The following is a 21,396-nucleotide window of genomic DNA, read 5'->3' as shown; positions in this document are numbered from 1 at the left end:
TGCTTGACTATTGGGCCATATCCCTAACCTTTTCACTTATTTATTTATTTTTAAATAAATTTTTTTAGTTGTTGATGGACCTTTAATTAATTAATATGTGGTGCTGAGAGTCGAACCCAGTGCCTCCCACATGCTAGGTGAGCACTCTACCACTGAGCCACAACCCCAGCCCCTATTTTTTTTATTTTTTAAGACAGGGTCTTGCCAAATTTCTTAGGGCCTTGCTAAATAGCTGAGGCTGGCCTTGAATTTGCAACCCTCCTGCTTAATCCCCAGTTACTGGGATTACAGATGTGGGACACCATGCCCAGAAGCCAGTATTGAGAGGAAAGCCCTCCTTCCATCAGATTCTCCAGGGTCTGGCTTTTAATGAGCCCTTTTTGCCTAAGTCACTTAGCTCTGGTAGGAAGGCCCATGAGGCCAAAGGCATCGGGTAGGAGGGAGAGAGCAGACTTTCGCATTCTGGGCACCTTGGGTCCGTATTTTCCCTGTGAATGGTTCTGAACCTGAAAACGACATCAGGGTCCTTTGAAGGAGAGATTCTGCAGACTTGTCCTATCCATCCATTCCCACCAGTCCAGAAGGACCGGCCTCCCCTTTGTCTCCCCTGGGGAGAATTTCCCTTGGTCTTGCTTGAGGTAGGATGTGCCTTGGGCAGTTTGGCAAATTTCTTTGAAGGAGATCTAATTTCCCTATTCCCAGATTCTCTGAAAGAGCAGAAGGGACTCCTTTCACCTCCCATGAGCTACTAGTATCATTTCCATTTATGCTCTAAAATCTAAAAAAAACCACTTCATTTGTGATGAGATTTGGGTTATTTACTTAACCCCTAAGTGTTCTTTCCCTCCAGCCTTGCTGATTACAGTGTGTTCATTGTTTGTTTTTTCAATCTACAGTATTCCAGCTATATTGTTTTGAGGCAAATTACTCTTTTTGGTGTGGGGCTGGAACCTAGGGCCTTGTGTTGGCTGGGCAAGTGCCCTTCCCCTGAGCTGCATCCTCAGCCCCAAGGGAAACAATTTTGATCAGCTGGTCTTTGGATGCTGATCTCTGACCCAACTTCTGGCTCAGTCCTATTGTGTCCTACAGGAGGTTATCCCAAGTTTAACTATTAACAGATTTTTTTTAAGTTGAATTTTTGTCAACCATCAAAATATTTGTACCGAGTGTTATTTTCCTGATTACTAATATGATACATAATTGTGTTCTCCAAAATTTGGAATGGTCTAGAAAGGATAAAAAGGAAACATTTGTCATCCTTGTGTTTAGAAAAATAACCACTGCTAACTTTTTGGTCATCAACAGTTACTTGAGCCCATCATATTCTGTAACAGTCAAAACGACATCCTTTGTATAATCCTGATGTGAAGCCAAGAATGGCACATGGAAAAAAGAAGTATTCAATACAGAATTTATTCATTTATTCATTCATTCAGTGTACTGGGGGAATGTGCAGGAGCAGGCTAAAGTAATCTGGAGGTTTAGTCTCTTTGGAGACATGGTCAAATGAAAGTTTTCCAAGCGCAGAGCATTTCATTAAAGTCAGAAGAGAAGCAATTGATTCCAGCAGTAGATGCTATGGTTTTGGATAGGGGTTGGCTTATATTCTGTTATTCTTTTGTGGGGACTAAAAGTCAAAAATTTTAAACTTTTTGATGGGGATTAAAAGTTACCAGGAGAGGGGCTGGGGATGTGGCTCAAGCGGTAGCGCGCTCGCCTGGCATGCGTGCGGCCCGGGTTCGAGCCTCAGCACCACATACAAACAAAGATGTTGTGTCCGCTGAAAACTAAAAAATAAATAAATAAATATTAAAATTCTCTCTCTCTCTCTCTCTCTCTCTCTCTCTCATCTCTCACTTAAAAAAATAATAATTTACACCTATCATTCAAAGTTCTTTAAAAAAAAAAAAAGTTACCAGGAGACAAACTTAGAGTCTCAATGCCATGAAGCTTCAAAATAGCATCTCACTAAGTGATTCTGTTCATTTTTCATGTTTTGACCAAGACCCTCCCACCACCAAAAAATGCTTTAAGTCCAGCAAAAAATGAGAACCAGGCTGGGCACAGTAGCTCACACCTGTAATCCCAGCCTCTCAGGAGTCTGAGGCAGGAGGACTGGGAGTTCAAAGCCAACCTCAGCAAAAGCGAGGTGCTAAGAAACTCAGCAAGACTCTATCTCTAAATAACATAGAAAATAGGGCTGGAGATGTGGCTCAGTGGTCGAGTCTCACCCCTGAGTTCAATCCCTAGTATTAAAAAATAAATAAATAATAAGAACCAACAACCTGGTCCAGTGGCATATGCCTGTAATCCCAGTGGTTTGAGAGGCCGAGGTAAGAGTATCACAAGTTCAAAGCCAAAACCAGCTACTTACTGAGATCCTAAGCAATTTAGTGAGATCCTATCTCAAAATAAAAAATAAGAAAAAAGAAAAAGAACCAACAAATATGTAGTAACCTAATTGGTCAATGTGGTCAGCCCCCAGACATGGAAATGAAGAGGCCGTTGAAGATCTGGTGTTGATGGTCAGTGGTTACAAATGAAGGGGCAAGAACATCTCTCTTCCCTAGTGAGAGATAACCTCAAATATAATGATGGGAAAGAAGTAGCCTAGGAAACGTTGTCCATGAGTTTGGGAACTTGGACTTTTTGTTCCAGAGGGAACTTAAGAGTGTTGAGGTGGTAGAATTGATGGATGAGTTATAGGATTTGCTGGACTCAACAACCAAATTAGTTCTGGGGGCATCGAGGGGGCCACATAGTACCACAGGCAGAGTATAAAAGCCACAAAGGGAGATAAAGGGAATAGGGTGTGCCACTTTGAATTGCCAAAGCAGGACATGGCTGCATGACAGCCATGACAAGGTGACAAGGGATTGATCCTTTCTTTACATTTCTTCTTGTAATTCCTCATCTGTCCTTACAATTTTTTTTATTTCAAAAAGATAATTAACTAGAGATATATAAAAATAACTGCAGAATAGCATTGATGGTGTAGCCCAGGAAAAAGGTAAGGTCTCAGAAACCAAATAAAGACCACTTTTCTAAGGGCCTAGTTTCCCCTCCCCCGACCTTCACTCCGGATCCCTTATGTGTGAAATTTCCCCTTAGAGATTGGTTTCTAATATATTTGACTTGTGAAGGTATTCCCAAGAGAAGTTACATATTCCCCTGTTTCCAGTTATTTATGTCAATAATATTCAGCAAGTGACTCTTCCATTGTAACGTTTAGCTCTTCAAATCCCTATATTTTGGAATTGTGATTTCATATTTTACTATACCCAAATTTTTTTATGCTTTTATCCTTTTTGTTTGTTTGTTTGTTATCAGAGATTGAACCCAGGGGTACTTAAACATTGAGCCACATGCCCTGCCAGTTATTTTTTCATTTTTTATTTAGAGACAGGGTCTTGATAAGTTGCTAAGAGTCTTTGCTAAGTTGCTGAGGCTGGCTTTGAACTTGTGATCTTCCTGCCTCAGCCTCCCAAACCACTGGTATTATAGGCATGTGCCACTGCATCCAGCTATGCCCCCTACTCTTTTTTTTAATAGACTTTAAAAAATTATTTTAAACAGCAGTTTTCGAGGAGACCATGGACAAAATGGGAGCTGTCCCACTGGGCCAAGGCATCAGGATACTTTTTTATCTTGACTATGGTCTCCCCATACACTAAGGGAGAGCGGATGGGAAAGAGGAGAGAACAGAAAGAATGGGAAACTTCAAGGTGCCAGAGATCCTTTAATAGATGAGTCATCTTCTTTATTTTCTCTACTGCCCTGCTAATCAGGAGATGTTTTCAAGAACATCCTTTCATAATATGATTATCTATCTATCTATCTATCTATCTATCTATCTATCTATCTATCTTTATGTTATGATACTGGGGATTGAACCCAGCAGGGATCTACCACTGAGCTATATCCCCAGTTCTTTTTCTCTTTCATTTTGAGACAGGATCTCCCTGAATTGCTAAGACTGGGCTCGAACTTGTGATCAGCCTCTGAAGTCATTGGGGTTGCAGGTGTAAGCCACCATACCTGGCTACATTTCCCTTGTAAGACCACCCTGAAATGAACAGGGAGTAAAAATTAATGTTTGTATTGCTTTTAGGAGTTACTTTCTTAGATAAGAAGGAATTAAATTGTCATGTTCAAGATATCTTAGTTTGTATTCTGATGTTGTCACTGAATTCCTAAGATTAGGTATAGGAAAATAAGTTTATTTCTTATAGTTCTGGAGGCTGGAAAGTTGAGAAATGGAACTGGCATCTGCTCGGCATCTGGTGAGGGCCTTGTGCTGCATGGTAACATGGTGGAGGGCAGCACATGGTGAGACAGGGCAAGCATGCTGGCTTGGGTCTCTCTTCCTCTTCTTATAAAACCACCTATGCCATCATGGGTGCCTCACACTCATGTTATTTAATCCTAATTAATCCCAAAGGGCCCATCTGTAAATACCATGACTTCAGAGATTGAAGTTTCCAATACATGACTTTTGGGAGACATATTCAAACCACAGCTCAGGGTGCTTGTTAAGGAATAAGACTATTTACTTTATATGGAACTTAACTATCTGTGAAATAAAGTAGGTACTTTTAAGATTGCCTAGTAAATGCTGGGTGTAGTGGTGCACACCTGTAATACCAGCTACTTAGGATGCTGAGGCAGGAGGATCTCAAGTTTGAGGCCAATGTAGGCAGCTCAGTATGTCTCAAAATAAAATGATAACAAAAACAAGGACTGGAGATGTAGCTCGATGGCAGAGCAATTGCCTAGCATGTCAGAGGCCCTGGGTTCAATGCCCAGAAACCCTCAGCCCCAGCAAAAACAAAAAAAATATTGCCTGAGCCAGGCTCAGGGATGCATGTGTATAATTCAGGAGGCTGAAACAGGAAGATCACAAGTCTGAGGCCAGTCTTAGCAACTGTGTGAAACCCTGCCTCAAAATAAAAATAAAAAGGGGCTGAGGATGGTGCTAGGGTTATGGCTCAGTGGTAGAGAGCTTGCCTAGCACATGTGAAGCCCTGGGTTCCATCCTTAGCACTGCATAAATACAAATAAATAAAAATAAAGGTATTGCGTCCAACTACAACTAAAAAAAAAAAAAAAAAAAAAAAAGGGCTGAGGATATTGCTCAGTGGTAGAGTGCCCTTGGGTTAAATACCCAGCACTAAAAAACAAACATACAAACAAACAAAACTGCCTGGCAAATAAAGGATTAAGTTTGGAGTACCTTTTGCCTTTTAAAATTGTGAAAAACATGTTTACTGCAGAAGTTGAGGTTTAGGAAAAGACACAGGTTCTCTTTAGTTAATGGAGGAAGCTTCAGGCAAGAAGATGGCCAGGGCCCAGAGAAGCACTGTCAGTGTGGACCCCCATACGTTCTCATGGACGCCCTCTGATTGGTTGCCCACACTGTCATCAGACCAAAAATGATTCTACTTAGCCCAGGCTGAGGCAGGAGGACAGCAAGTTCAAGGCCAACCTGGCCAACTTACCCAGACGTTGTCTCAAAATTTTTTTTTTTTAAAGGATTAGCTGGGCTGGGGATGTAGCTCAGTTAGTAGAGTGCATGCCTACCCTGCACAAGGCCCTGGTTCAATCCCTAGCACCACAAAAGAAAAAAAAAAAAAAGGGTTAGCTGGGCAGGGTGGCTTACACCTATAATCCCAGCAGCTTAGGAGGCAGAGGCAGGAGGGTTGCAAGTTCAAAGCCAGCCTCAGCAAAAAGTGAGGTGCTAAGCAACTCAGACCCTGTCTCTAAATAAAATACAAAATAGGGCTGGGGATGTGGTTCAGGGGTTCAGTGCCCCTGAGTTCAATCCCTTGTACCCCCAGCCCCCAAAAGGGGCTGGGTATTTATCTCAATCTCCAGTACTGGGAGCTGGGGGAGGGGAAGAACTCAAATGATAGAGATGCAAAAAGAAAGAGTAAGTGACCAGCATCGCTCAGCTGGTAGGTAGGGTCATGAGCATTTGTCCTGGTCCTGTCTATCGCCTGAAAAGAAAATGACTAGAGAAATGAACTGGAGGAAGGCTCTTTGGAACAAGGAACCGTGGGCTGTCATGAACCAAGAGGAGAACAACTGCTTATGAACACTGCAGGTGTCTTTTTTAAAATCACCATGGCCCCAAAGGGGAAAAAGAATATCCAAAGAGAAAAGCTCCCAAATTACCATTTTCAGGCACAAATTCTAATGTTGCTCAGAGGCTCTGCAGAAAACTTGATGAAGCTATTGACAGAACTATTGTTTTGGTGCCAAGGTTTTAAATTGGGAATTACAATGAAAAGGAACTAGAGAGGATGACTAAAACTTCAAGCTGAAGCCAGAATTCCCTGGTGAAGAACTTGCTGGTGTGTGAGTTTGGGGGCTGATGACTATATTCTGAGGAACCCTGGGCTGCAGGACCCACTTCTGGCTGATTCTGACGAAAGTCAGACGTGCAGGCTTTTGTTCTTGAACCCCAGCTACGCAGCGGTTAGATTCAAGGCCCAGTCCTTAGCAGGAAATGGTAAGGAATCAGCAGGAAACTCAAAACAAGGGAAGGGAAACTCCTCCCTCTGTCAAAGGACAGGCAGGGTGAGCATGGAATGGAAAGTGGGACCCGTGCTTTAAAGCGTCTGGGGAATGTTAGGGACAGGACACATGTTCCCAGGGTGACAATATGTCAGAAAACACTGTGGCTGTAATAAGGAGTCTCAGTCCTCCAGAAATCTGCACAGCATTCCCAGGGGAAAATTTTACCCCTATATGCCCAGGGCAGGGGTGGGGACAGTGGCTTACATGTTTTTACAGGCAATACCCAAGGTGGGGACAACCACCCCTTGTTCCTGATTTCTGGCTTATTCAAGGCCAGGAGACCCAAAAGCAAGTTGAACATTTTTACTTGGAGAAAAGATAAGGGTATGCATGGAACCAAATCATAATTGTTGGTATAAAGGAGCCGAGGAATGCAAGATAATTTTTTTTTTGTTTTGTTTATTTAGCCAAGTTCTTTTTTTTTTTTTTTTGATGTGTGTGTGTGTGTGTGTGTGTGTGTGTGTGTGTGTGTGTGTGTGTAATAAAAAATCCTCATCATACTTTTGGGGCAGAAGGGAAGCCAATGCAAAAACGGAGTGAAGAAGAGACTTCCTCTGAATGAAACAACTCATTGTGGTGGATGAGGACCCAACGTGGAAGTTACACTTCTCGAGCTTGGCTCACGAGTTAGGCTGCTCCTTGATGTAACAGAAAATCGAGAACATTTTGTGTGGAAGGCACTTAGTGATGAGAAGGCGACACCTGGCTCTCTCCTCTCATCATTGGTGGCTCACTCCTACAGTCATCAACCTGTGTTTAGATTGTCACCTGAAGAAAGGAAAAACAAACCGTCCTGGATGTTGATTTCTGCTGTTTTGATGGAAAAAGAAAAAAAAAAATTTTTTTTTTTTTTAAGGCAAATGGCAAACAACAAAACTTTAGAGAATGCAGGCGTGGGGAGAGCCCAGTGCAGTTTCATAATGGGTATGAATAGTTATTTTTGCTGCTTTCCTTTTCTTTCTTTCTGGGTTTTGATGTGGATCTCTTTCTATTTGTTCAGGAAACTGTGACGTGTGTTCTGGGCAGGGTTTGAGGTTTTGGAACCTTTTCTAAAAGGGACAGAGAGCACCCTGCTGCATTTCCTAATCGTGGGCTGGCGTGTTGGAGTGAGCTGGTCATGATGCAGAAGGTCCTCAAGTGCAGTAGCCTGGCCCTGGCTCTCGCCCTCATCCTGGTTTTGGAATCTCCAGTCCAAGGTAAGACCCAGGACACTTGTTCCCCTGTAACCTTTTCCATAAGCCCCAGGGACCATGCAAATGATAATGACTATTTTAATACAAGGTACTGACGGTATTATATTGTGGGAAAGGAGGCAAAGACGAAAGATTGAACGTGACCAAACTCCTTTGTGTGAGTTCAGTTGAGTCTGGTACCAAGAAAAATTAAACTTTGAGGCAGGTGCAGCCATGTAAACTCTTACAATGATTGAAATATGCTGTTTGTTTTGGGATGAAAATGTGTGGTTTATTAATTTTTAAAGCTCAGGAAAGGAATAAGGAAAAGGACTCACATGCCTGATCCATGGAGATGGCACCTTGGAATGTTCTGGAATTTCTACCTATTCCTGGATGTCAACACAAACCCCAAGTTGGAATGCACTGTGGTGGTGTCATCATTTTAACATTGGGAGATACTGTTTTTTAATTAGGGTAAATTTGACAGTGTGTATTTTTTTTCTTTTTCTAATTTGTCACTGTAAATTCGATTATAGGTAGACATAGTTAATGTAAACCTTAGGTTTTAAAGAAAGCCCAAAGAATATTAGGATTTGAGCTATTTCTCAGAGAAACATCACATTTGGAAATATCTTCTTAGTTTGATCTATCATTTGGGGCTCTTCAGTCGGACTGAAACAACTTCACATCTTTTAATGACTAAGAAAACGAAAATGCTCAGTTTATAAGAAAAAGGCAATTTCTTTTGCTTTTGGTAAATAAAAAAAATCATAATAAGGAGAAGGTCCCAGCCTAATAAGTAGATGACAGAATTTATAGTAGGAAAACATTAGGTTCCCCCAAATGGTAAAGGAAGTGTTGAGTCACAGTGACATGCTTGTCCTGGATTTGTTTCTTCTAACTGTCATGTTCTTACTTCCTGTGGAAATGAAATCTTACCGATGATCTCAAAGAAATTCCTCAGATATTGGAAATTCATAAAGTTATCATCTTCTAGTTATTGCATTAGAGGAAAAACAGCAAGTAATGCTACTGCAACAGTTCCATTCATCTTCTTAGTTTTAAAGTGTAAAAGTAGAGAACGAGCTTTTCTTGGATCCTTTTGGGAAAAGCTACAGCCTGATGTAATGATTCCCTAACACCCGTGTGCTTTGACAAGATTAAACACAGTGAGGTTCAAATTTGTGGCACAGACTTGGGTGAGTAGATCCCTACCTAAGTTTTTCTATCTTCAAAATTTCCCCAAAGTGTCACATTTTGCACTGACTCAACGGGTAAGACCAGAACAAAAACGAAAACTTTCCTTTTATGTGTATGCAGAAGAAAGAAACCATCTTGAAATTGTTGAAAATACTAACATTTATGTAGATTTCGCTCTTCGTTAGAAAAGGAAACCAAAAAGAAGACAATGAATGAACTGAAAAATGAGGGTATTTCTGAGGGGAACTTGGGCTTCGGCTCAAGGACGTGTGCTCACATTGAACTTGAAGGGAAAGAGATGCCTTGTGCGTGTTAGTGATGCAAGAAGAGGCCAAGGGCAGAGCCAGGACTCCATTTCACCACACCCCTCCTGATGCCAGAGAGAGGGGATAACATCCTCCCCCAGCTTAAAAAAAACAAACAAACAAAATTTACCATGCCCTGCGCATGCCTGTAATCCCAGCGCTTTGCGAGGCTGAGGCAGGAGGATCGCAAGTTCAAGGCCTGTCTCAGCAATTTAGTGAGAGCCTGTCTCAAAATTTAAAAAATATAAAGAGGGCTGGGGATGTGGTTCAGTGGTTAAGTTTAATCCCTGGTACAAAAAAAGAAAAGAAAAGAAAGTTTACTGAATTTACTGGTTTTAGATTAGCAAGGCTTTTGTGTGCTTTTGCTGTGCACCTTCAACCCCTCTTAGGTTCCTGCATTCGTGTGCTTGGCCCGCCATAACAGAGTAACACAGACCACATGACTTACACAACAGAAATTCATTTCCTCACAGTTCTGGAGTCTAGCATCCAAGATCAAGGTATTGCTAGGTTGGTTTCCTTCTGACGCCTTTCTCTTTGGCTTATAGATGCTGCCTTCCCCTTTGGTCTTCACGTGGCCTCTCTTGCGCACATCTGTGTTCTAACGGTCTATTCTGATAAGGACACCAGTCATATTGGATTGGGGTCACCCTAATGACTTCATGTGAACCACATCTGCAATGATCCTCTTTCCAAATTATGTCACATTATGAAGTTAGGACTTGAACATATGAATTCTGCAAGGGATATACTTCAGCTATCACATAATTGTTTTTAAAAACCCAATACACACATGAATGTAAAACTGCCCACTGAGTGGAAAGAAATGAAAGTGCCGTGACGTGGTGACAGAGGATGGAGAGCACAGACGGCTAATCTAGTTCATGTAGGCCTCCAGGGGGTTATTGATGAGGTCTGAATCCTAGCACAGTGTTACAGCCTTTCTTTTCAAAGATGCCCGTAAATAAAGAAAACGGGACATTTGTGAGCTAGTGTGACCAAGGGACCAGGGCTAGCCTGTGTGTTCCCACCACACTGTCTCCTAGAGCACAGTACTGATCCCACCCACATGTGCAGCTGTTTGTAAAGGGCATTCACACCGATTCTCTGGTAATGATCATCACATTCCTTGGGAGGAAGAATTAGCACCAATTGGTAGAGAAAAAAAACTGGACCTAAAATTCATCATCTCATTTGCTCTTTACATCAGCCTCTTGCAAAATATGTGTGGGTTTTGCCCAAGGCCCATTGCAACTGACTAATGGCAGAAGTAGTCATTCCAACGTCAAGTCTAGCATTAACTTGTTGTTGATTAGAGGTTTTTTTGAATTTAAAACAAAAAAATATCGCTGGGCGTCATGGCGCCTGCCTGTCATCCTGGTAGGTTGGGAGGCTGAGACAGGAGAATTGAAAGTTCAAAGCCAGCCTCAGCAATTTAGTGAGGTCTTAAGCAACTTAGGGAGACCCTGTCTCTAAGTAAAAAGGGGCTGGGGTCGTATCAGCAGTAGAGTGCTCACCTAGCACTTGCAAGGCGCTGGGTTTGATCCTCAGTACCACATAAAAATAAATAAACAAAATAAAGGTATTGTGTCCATCTACAACTAATCTATATAATGTGTGTGTGTGTGTGTGTGTGTGTGTGTGTGTGAGAAGGGGGGTGCTGGGGATGTGGCTCAGTGGCTGAGTGCCCCTGGGTTCAATCCCTAGTATTAAAACAAAAACAAAAAACAATCGAAAACACCCAAACCCTTTCTTTGACTATCACCCTTGCTATGTTTACTACTGACTTGAGGGAGAAATTGAAACTAAACTTAGAGTTTTTTATAACTTGTCAAACCATGCAAGAGTCGGAAGTTTATCCATCTTGTGGAATTGTAGACCAGTAGGAAGTAACGTCAACTTAGATAATGACAGTTGCTTAAATGCACCCATTTTGAGTGAAGCAAATATTCCCCCCCCTTTATGACAGTTTCTGCTTAAGCTTCTGTAACACACTTGCAATAGGTTTCCATTAAGAATAGGAAGTTAGTAAATTGTGATTATGTGAGGGGAAAAAGTGTTACCATCATATAAAAAAATACAGAGGAACTGCTGGAGAAAGTTGCTTGATAACATTTACTCATAGAAAGTATGTTGATCAAGCAGAGCTAGTGAGGGTATGTGTGTGGATGTGGGGGAAGTGGAGGACAGTGAGGGAAGGGATTTCTTTCTTTTTTTGCCAAGGGTACAGGGGATTGAACCCTTTTTATTTTTTGAGACAGGTCTCACTAAGTTGCTGAGGCTGGCCTCGAACTTATAATCCTCCTCCCTCAGCCTCCTGAGTTGCTAGGACTATAGGTGTGCACCACCTTGCCCAGCTGGAAGGAATTCTTAATAAAAATCATACTTTTCCCTGGAATCCACTACACAATGAACCAGCAGATCCTCCGTGAAGCAGATCCTTCTATGAAAATGTTTCTGACTAGGAGAGCGTTTTCTTTTATTTTTAAGATTATGATAATCGTGAGAAATTTATCTCAAGTAAAAGAAAGTCAAGGTACTCTCACAACTTCAGGAGTTAGAACCTTGACCTTTTATGTCCTGCCAGCACGTGTGGATAACTATGTCAGGAATTTTGTGTCTATAACTGCTCTTTCTTTATTTTTTTAATTGTAGTCAGACACAATGCCTTTGTTTTATTTATTTACTTTTATGTGGTGCTGAGGATTAAACTCAGGGCCTTGCATGTGCTAAGTGAGCACTCTACTGCTGAGCCACAACCCCAGCCCTTGTTCTTTATTTTAAGATATCTTCAACAAATTCAATAGACTTTTGGAGTGGGAGACTTCTATCTCTGATTTTTTTTTAATGTTTATTTTTTAGTTTTAGGTGGGCACAATATCTTTATTTATTTATTTATTATGTGGTGCTGAGAATCGAACCCAGTGCCTCATGCATGCTAGGCGAGCACATTACCACTGAGCCACAACCCCAGTCCTATCTCTGATTTTTAACAGCTTTACTAAGAAGGAGTTCATATACCATACAATTCACATTTTAGGGTATATAGTTTGAGCCAGGGGTGTGTCTTAGCAGTAGAGCACTTGCCTAGCATATAGAAGCCCTACGTTCAATCCCCAGCACTGAAAAAAAAAAAAAAAAAGAGTGAGGTCTATAATTCAGTTATTTTTAGTGTATTCACAGAACTGTGTAACCATCACCATAGTTGATTTTTAGAACATCTTCTAATCTGGGCACAGTCATGCATGCCTGTAATCCCAGCGGCTCTGGAGGCTGAGGCAGGAGGATCCAGAGTTCAAAGCCATCCTCAGCAACAGGGAGGAGGAGTTAAGCAACTCAAAGTTCTGAACTTGGGGGCTAATTTTGTATTTTAGAAATATATGTTGGGGGGGGTGGTTGGGGTTGTGGCTCAGCAGTAGAGCACTGACTCGCACGTGCAAGACCCTGGGTTCGATCTTCAGCACCACATAAAAATAAATAAGTGAAATAAAGGTATTGTTTCCAACTACAACTAAAACATAAATTAAAAAAATAAAAAAGAAATATATGTTATCAATTTGTCAAAGTTAGAACTGCTCTACTAGTGAAAAGATGCAATATTTCACAGGGGTACCCCTTCAAGGCATTCATTTAGGGGTACGGGGGGAGTGCTTGCCTAGCATGCATAAGGCCTGGAGTCTGATCCCCAGCACCAGAAGAAAAATAAATAAACTAAATAAATTTAATTTTTCTGTTTAACTTCCTATCCAAGAAAATATTTTCTCACCTTGCTATTCAATGTATTTCAAACTCTTGAAATATGACAAGTCCAAATTGACACGTGCTGTGAATATGAAGTATATTTTATTTTGAAGACTTAGTTTGAAAAATAAAAATGTAAAATTCCCCGGTAATAACTGTTATCCTGGGGCTGGGGTGGAGCTTAGTGACCAAGCACTTGGCTAGCATATTCAAGTTCTTGGGTTCAGCCCCCAGTATTGAAAAAACAAAACAAAAAAACAACTTTTATATTGATTATGTGTTAAGTGATAATATCCTAAAACATGAGTTAAATAGACTATATTAATATTAATTTTACCTGTTTTTGAAACATCTGTGTTAGCTGGCTTCATGTTTCAATTGGATAGTGAGGTCTGGACCCCATAGGTGTGAAGACATCGCCCTCTGCTGGGGGAGATGTTTGATTTTTGTGTCACCAACTAGGAGTTTCCTAAGCCCTAATTAGATGCCAAATTATTACTGCCTCAGGAAAGAATCAGAAAAGGAGATAAAATATATTCAATATCTATTATGTGCAAAAGCTTGTGTTAGATGCTTCACATAATTTTATTTCACAAACAGAAACTCGTATTTTTATTTATTTATTTATTTTTAATTTTTGGTGTTGAAGATTGAGCTCAGGGACTCTTTACCATGGGAGCGATATCTACAGTCCTTTTTATTTTTGAGACATGATCTTGCTAAATTGCTGAGGCTGGCCTTGAGCCCGAGGTCCTCTGCCTCAGCCTCCCAAGTTGCTGGGATTACGGGTGTGCACCACCATGCTCAGCTAACTGGGAATTCTTTGCTGTGGTATTTCCCATATTTTTATGTAATTTTCCCCAATATCTGTTTGAAAGATGATAATTTGAGAAGTTGAAAGGTACTGAGTTGTTGAATAGTAACTCAGATTTAAATTCTGGACTCTACAATCTACAAGTTGTAGGTTGTTGTAATTTTCATCAGAGAAACTAGCATTTGAAAAGCTCTGCCATGGTGCTAGTTGCCATTCTAAGAGCCTAACATTCCTATCTCACTGTTACATCCATGATGGTTCCCATTTTACAGATGAGGAAATTGAGGTGTGGAGAGGTTACGTTGGCCACAGTCATATGGCCAGTAATGGGCAGACCTCGTGATGTCATCTTGCCTGCCTTATCCCCAGAGCGTTTTTGACAATTAGTTCCCACACCAGACTCTGTAAGCTCTGCTCAGGAACCACGGGGAAGATTGTGATCAAATAGAGAAGAGAAAGGAAGCAAACTGGCTAACTAAATGTGGAATATTTACTCTCTTTCCAAGTCAGTCTTTTAAATATTTATGTTTTAGAGGAATGTTATCTATTACAGCAAGTTAGAAAAGAAAAAAAAAAATCAAAAAGTCTACCACTAGTTATTTTTGTGTAATTTCTTCCATTTTCCACAGTATCTTCTCACTCATTTTTATTTATTTATTTGCTTATTTATTTATTTATTTTGGTACTGTGAATTGAACCCAGGGGTGCTCAACCACCGAGCCACATCCACAGTCCCTTTTTATTTTTATTTTGAGACAATGTCTTCCTAAGGTGCTGAGGATCTTGCTAAGTAAGTTCCTGGCTTTGAACTTACAATCCTCCTACCTCAGCCTCCAGGATTATAGGCACCTCAGCTCCTGGCAACAACTACTGTTTAGCTGTTTGGTTAGTGAGCACCTTGTCATTTTCCCAAGCATTTATATTGTTTTGTGCTGGGCTTTTCTGCTTTGCAAGAATTGCAGCCATGCTTCTTCTTGCTAGGTGATTACTAGTGCTCGAAGCACTTGTTTGAATAAAATGTGTACTGGGGCAGGGAGGAGATGAACTGTTTGCAGGATGGTGTGGTATTTCTCACCATCAAGCTTCTGTCCTTGTTAAACTGAGTCATGAAGAAGGTGTTTCATGAACTAATAAAGGGTCCCATATATCATATCACCTTAGAATACCAGATTTGGAGACTTTTCTATAGAAATTAAATTCAAAAGAAGCAGTGAGATACTTGACTATTGCAACCTCTCTGTTCCTCTGTGAATAGGCTAGTCTTCTTGTGAAATCTCTGAAGACAAAAAGAGTTTTGATTTACTTTTCATTCCCAAGAATCCTATATGGTCCTAAAACATAAGCCCCAGCACTCTCTAATGGCTTAGATACTTCTCAGTGCACTTCTTAACCTTTCTGAACCAGATTTGTCTCATCTCTCTAAAGAGACTGACTTTGGGATCAGGTATAGGTTGGAATCCTGGATCTTCTACTAAGCTCCTTTGTGGCCTCAATTTTCCAATGTGAAAAACGGAGATAATAGCACAAAAATAATAATAGTCCCAGGCATGATAGCACACACCTGGATTCCTAGCAACTTGGGAGGCTGAGGCAGGAGGATCACCAAGGTCAAGGCCAGCCTGGGATACTTGGTGAGGCCCTAAGCAACTTAGTGAGACCCTGTCTCAAAATAAAAAATAAAAAGGATGGGGATGTGGCTCAGTGGTTGAGCACCTCTGGATTCAATCTCCAGTAAACCCTATACATAGATAATAATAATAATAATAATAATAATTAATGTTATCCATTGTTTACTATGTACCTGGCACTATGTTTAAGTTTTCTCATGGTTGTTTTGATTTAATTTTTATTTTGGGGTGTACCAGGGATTGAACCCAGGGGCACTCAACCACTGAGCCACATCCCTAGCCCTATTTTATATTTTATTTAGAGACAGGGTCTCACTGAGTTGCTTAGCATCTTGCTTTTGCTATAGTTGGCTTTGAACTTTCGATTCTCCTGCCTCAGTTTCCTGAGCTGCTGGGATTACAGGCATGCACCACTGCACCTGGCTTCAATTTAATTTTTGTGACAAGCTTATGATACTATTAAGACCTGCATTTTACAGTAGGGGTTCCAGGAAGTTTAGATTTCATAACTGGCCAGTAGCAGAGCCGGGATTTGCTTGCAGGCAGCTGACATCAATATTAAGCTCTTTGCTACTTTATGGGAATGCTGTGGGGACAAAAAACATTTACAAAAGGCTAGTGCAGAGTGGGAGCTGCTATTTTATTAATGGACATTAAACCTGTCTGTGCTGCACCTTCTACCAAATTTAGAATCCATTTAACTTAAAACTTCTGGTTTTAATCCATTTAATTAACAGCAGAGCAATTCAAAGCTGTGGAAGAGATCCTTGTTTCTCACGGGTTCCTTGTTCGGGCAGGTTATCCTATGCGGAGAGCCAGGTACCAGTGGGTACGCTGCAGTCCTGACAGTAATTCTGCAAACTGCATCGATGAAAAGGGACCCCTGTTCAACCTCCCTCCAGGCGAGTCTAACAGGATCCTCCCTGCAAGGACTGACCCTTTTCTGTAAGTGAACTTTGATTTTACAGAGGTTATAGTTTCACAATGTCTAGTGAAATCTTGAAGTGGAGGTTGGAGGACCTCCACACCAAGCTTTAAGCTTCTGCTTTGGAAGTTTGGATTTTACTGTGCAGTACTTGGTAGAACTGTACCATATATGTGGTATACGAGATGAGCAAGTATACATATTTTATCTGTTTTGTCAAGATTTGTTGTGGGTGACAGACAAGCATTGAGTGCTTTTCACCAACAGATATTAAAAATGACTAAAGATTGTTTTATTTGTGTACATAGAGTATATTATATTAAAATTCAACTGGAGTCCATCAGGTATTCTAATAAATAACAATGTGCTACGTCAGTAAAATAGAATATTATTTAACTTATTTAGCCATGAAAGAATGAAATACTGATATATGGCTGGGTGCAGTGATGCATGCCTGTAATTCTAGTGGCTCCGGAGGCTGAGGCAGGAGGGTCACAAGTTCAAAGCCAGCCTCAACAGCTTAGTGAGGCCCTAAGCAACCCAGCAAGACCCTGTCTCTAAATAAAATATTAAAAAAGAAAAAAAAAAAAGGCTGGGGATGTGGCTTAGTCGTTGAGCACCCCTGGGTTCAATCCCCAGTACCATAAATAAATAAATAAACAAACAAACCAGGAAGTACCAATATCTGATACAACATAAGTGAGCCTTGAAAACATGAAACAGAAGAAAGAAGCCAGTTAAATGATACCATTTACATGAAATGTCCAGAATAGGTAAATCCCTAGAGACAGGAAGTAGATTGCTGGTTGCCAGGGACTGGGGAGAGAGATGACTAAGGAGTGATTGCTATTGGGTATGGTTTTGTGGGGGAGGATGATTAGAAATGTCCTTGAATTGGGGGTGATTAAAAAAATGGGAAAGAAAAAAATAAATGGCATGCCATGTAGAACAAAACCCAAACCCCTTCTTGATCAACGAAGCCTGCTTAAACTTGCAAACAGTGCCAATAGGAATTCGTAAGTAACCAAAAGTTGAGTTACATAAGTCATTTACTTTAGTGAATACCAGAATTAAATAGTTTATAGCAAAGATGGGTGAAAAAAAAATGATTATCATCAAAGTTTAAATCTTCAGGCTCAAACCTAGATCAGAATGAAACTTTGTAGTCCTGCCCTGTGTTCTTACTTTAAGTTTATAGCATGAAGTCTGAACTTAATATCGTAGCATCCTCCATTTCTTTAAGTCATAGGTTTCACTAATAATTCATTTAAATCTAAAATATTAGAAGACTAACTTAAATTCTCCAAAACAACTCTTCTTCTTCTTCTTTTTTCCCTTTAACTGGGAAAGGAATCAGGGCCTTATATGTGCCAGGCAACCATTCTACCGTTGAGCTACTTCTAGCCTCCTGCTTTTTTAAAATTTTGAGACAGGGTCTCCCTAAGTTGCTGAGGCTGCCCTTCCATTTGCAATCCTCCTGCCTCGGCCTCTCCAGTAGCTGGGACTACAGGCGTGAGCCACAACACCTAGCTCCAAAACCTCTCTTCACATCATTTCTTCTCTCCTCTAACCTCTGTGATCTTCCCTTCCTGAAGCCAGTAACTTTGCTTCCAACACTCTGATTTTCCTCCTGTCATTATGGATGAATGGTCTCTGCTTCTGTGCCTAACGCAGGCCCCTTGCCTTCTGGTCTATCCCTTGTCCTTCCTGGTCCTGCTCTGTGTGGGGGTGGGGGAGGGCTGATCCCTGTGGTCTGCTTTCCTGAAGCATTCAGGTTTGTGGCTGACTGTGGCCAATGGAGGCACAAAAGAGAGATGGGGGAGGCCAGCAGGAAGAGAACTCAAGAGGCACCTCTGGCATGGGTTTGTGGCTTCATTTCCCACTGGATGCCCCTGGTCTCTGGGCTCAGATAATATCAGTCGTCCGCTATCCCTCTAGCTCACTAGGAAAGTACTTTCTTGCTGTTGCTAATCTCTGAATTACCACATCATCCTCTGTTTGGCTTCACTTCTCCTTGAACACATGCATAAGCAGTGCCCTTTGTATTAAATATTTAGAGAAGTTTCCCGATTGGGCCTTGGTTGTTGCAACTTCTAAGGTCAACCCTCTCTGTGTCTGGTATCCTATCCCCATTCATACCCATCTTCTCTACAACTTCAATTCTGCAATTACTTCTCTGAACCTAGTATCTTCTTCCCAGCAGGCTTCAGGCATACTTTCGTGTCTCCTGTTTAGTCATCTTCTCTCTCTCTCTCTCTCTCTCTCTTTTTCTCTCTCTCTGGTACCAAAGGCTGAACCCAGTGGGACTTAACACCTGAGCCATATTCCCAGCCCTTTTATATGTTTTTCATTTAGAGACAGGGTTTCACTAAGTTGCTGAGGCTGGCTTTGAACTCATGATCCTCCCGCTTCAGTCTCCTGAGCTGCTGGGATTACAGACGTGCACCACCGCACCCAGCATCTTCTTTTGAAATTCTTGCTTCTCTTTGCTTCCATACCCCACCTTATCATGGTTTCCTCCTGCCTTCCCTGGCTGTTTTCTCTTATGCTGAATTTTTTATATACTGGTGTGGCCCCAGCTCTGTTGTGGGTCCTCCTCTCAATCTACATGTTTTCGCTAGGTGACCTCCTCCTGCTACCTGGCTTTTAACACCATTTATATGCCAATAACTACCAAATCTGATCCCCCAGGCTGAAGTAGCCACATGGCATCCTCTGTGACATTACTCTATTTCATTTCTCTGCACCACTTAATGTTTTCTTGATTTTTTATTCACTTTTTGTTGTCTTTCCACTAAGTTAAAAGTTTCTTGAGTCAGGTGCACACCTGTAATCCCAGTGATTTGGGAGGCTAAGTCAGGAGGATTGCAACTTCAAAGCCAGCCTCAGCAATTTATGGAGGCCCCAAGCAACTTAGTGACACCCTTTCTCTAGATAAAATATAAAAAAAGGACTGGGGATGTGGCTCAATGGTTAAGTGTCCTTGGGTTCAATCCCTAGTACCAAAAAAAAAGAAAGAAAGAAAGCAAGTTTCTTGATCAGGGACCTCATCTATCTATTCCTGTTCTTTCCCGGACACTTAGAACAGGGATCTCTTCTATGGTTCTTATTCAACAGATACATTTATTGAATCTATGCATGACTGAAAACTCCAATTGATTGTGACCTGGATTTATTATTTTCATGGTGAAAATGATCCGCAGGATGTGATGCTCAACTTTAGTCTCTGATGCCATGCCCTGATCTCCTAAGGAGAGATGATGGCACCATTGCTTTGATCTTTGGTTGCTCACTTGACTTCTAAGGAGCACACTCAGATGCATAAGCCCCACCCTTCAGCACCTTTAGCTCATGAATGCAGGTTGGAGGCAGATTAATTTGGGGATATATTGGGGGGTGACAAATTGAATGTGAAGGATGGGCATGGTGGCACATGCCTGTTATCCCAGAAGCTCAGGAGGCTGAGGCAGGAGAATCAGAAGTTCAAGGCCCTCCTCAATAACTTAGCAAGACCCTGAGCCACTTAGTGAGACCCTGTGTCTAATAAAATATAAAAAAGGGCTGGGGATATAACTCAATGATTAAACACCCAGCTTGACTTGGTTTTTTGTTTATAGCATTGAATAATTTAGAGACTTTAAAAGAGCTAAACTCTTTAATTTGAGCTACTGGGTGGCTGCATTTATTTCTTTAATCATAAAAATATTATGATTATATTCCCTATGAAACAAACTTTACTATGTTTTTTTTTCTTTCATATTTCAGAATGAAAAGATTCCAGAACTTGAATGATGTTTTCCCCCTTTCTGAGGACTATTCTGGATCAGGCTCTGGGTCTGGTTCTGGCTCTGGATCAGGATCTGGAAGCGGCTCTGGAAATGGTTTCCCAAATGAAATGGAACAGGAATACCAACCAGTTGCTGAAAATGATGCTTTCTATTACAACTTCAGGTCTTTCGAGAGCAATCAGCCCTCAGACAACCACAACTTGGGTCAAGAAGGATTAGAAGAGGATTTTATTATATAAAAATGAGGGTTTTCCCACCTTGATGCCACGCGATGTATTCAGTGTATTTTGTGTACCATGGTTAAATGATCAGTCTTGGGACAAAGAGTTTTATGGAAATTTTAAAACATCTGATAAAGAACCTTAAACTTTATCACCTTTATTTCTCATGAATTCTTAAAGGATTATGCTTTAATGCTGTTATTGGTCTTATTTTTCTGAAAAATACCTTCTTTTTTGGCACTGGGTATCACACATGAGAGGCAACTACTTTACCACTAAGCTATATCCCAGCCTAATACTTGCATTTTTTGGTTGTCTTGTTCAACCAACATCATTATGAAATGAACTAGACTCCCATTACATGAAGTTACTTTAAAGAAAAATAATTATACTATTTTTTAAAAAAAATTCAGTCTGTGAAGCAAATTGATAGGCAATATTTCATACCTCAATCTTCAGGCACCTGACTCTGATTATGAATTATAGATCTATCCCTTTTATTATGGGAAAAAAAAAGATGAAACAGTACATTTATAGAGTGGGTATTTGACATGGAGAACAGTGTTAAGGGTGGTATTGTACTGTTACTGTTGGGTGTGTTGCAAAGCTAGAGGACATTGTTCAGCTGAAGTGTGATTGTCATGACTAAAAACTTAGGACCCCAGTTAAAGCACAGTTGTGCTTCTCAGTATCGCATCCTGCTTTACCTTTTACCACTGGATATCTTCATTTTCAAATGTTATTCTATTAAAGCAGAAGTATAACCAAAGGGTTAAGCTGTCTGGGATGTCTTGTTATAAACTGGGGGATTCATTATTTTTGATCAGATGTTTCTCTAAAAGTCTTAGATTTAAACTTTCAATCATGGCTTCCCTGTTGATGGGGGTGGATGATGGTCAGGTACTCAAATGGAACCTTGACCCAGGTCTGGCTCACAGGGATCATTTTTCCAATCCTTAAATATATCATTAAATGGATATGCTTGGTAGTTAGCACAACTCCCACACTGGTTTCTTTCTT

General features: G+C 40.9%; 1 protein-coding gene across 1 annotated transcript in view; it reads left to right on the top strand.

The window, feature by feature from the left end:
- Positions 1–21,145, top strand: part of Srgn (serglycin) — a 31,325-nt gene extending 10,180 nt beyond the window's left edge. Inside the window, exons 2-4 of the mRNA XM_078041169.1 lie at positions 7,580–7,775; positions 16,240–16,387; positions 20,133–21,145. Coding sequence (XP_077897295.1) covers positions 7,697–7,775; positions 16,240–16,387; positions 20,133–20,394 — 489 coding nt within the window. The 5' untranslated portion in view covers positions 7,580–7,696 and the 3' untranslated portion in view covers positions 20,395–21,145. The remainder of the gene's footprint in view (positions 1–7,579; positions 7,776–16,239; positions 16,388–20,132) is intronic.
- The last annotated feature ends 251 nt before the right edge of the window (positions 21,146–21,396 follow it).

The sequence above is a fragment of the Ictidomys tridecemlineatus genome, chromosome 1 (genome assembly GCF_052094955.1).
Source record: "Ictidomys tridecemlineatus isolate mIctTri1 chromosome 1, mIctTri1.hap1, whole genome shotgun sequence".
Classification (NCBI taxonomy): domain Eukaryota; kingdom Metazoa; phylum Chordata; class Mammalia; order Rodentia; family Sciuridae; genus Ictidomys; species Ictidomys tridecemlineatus.
This window is presented reverse-complemented; position numbering and strand designations above follow the sequence as displayed.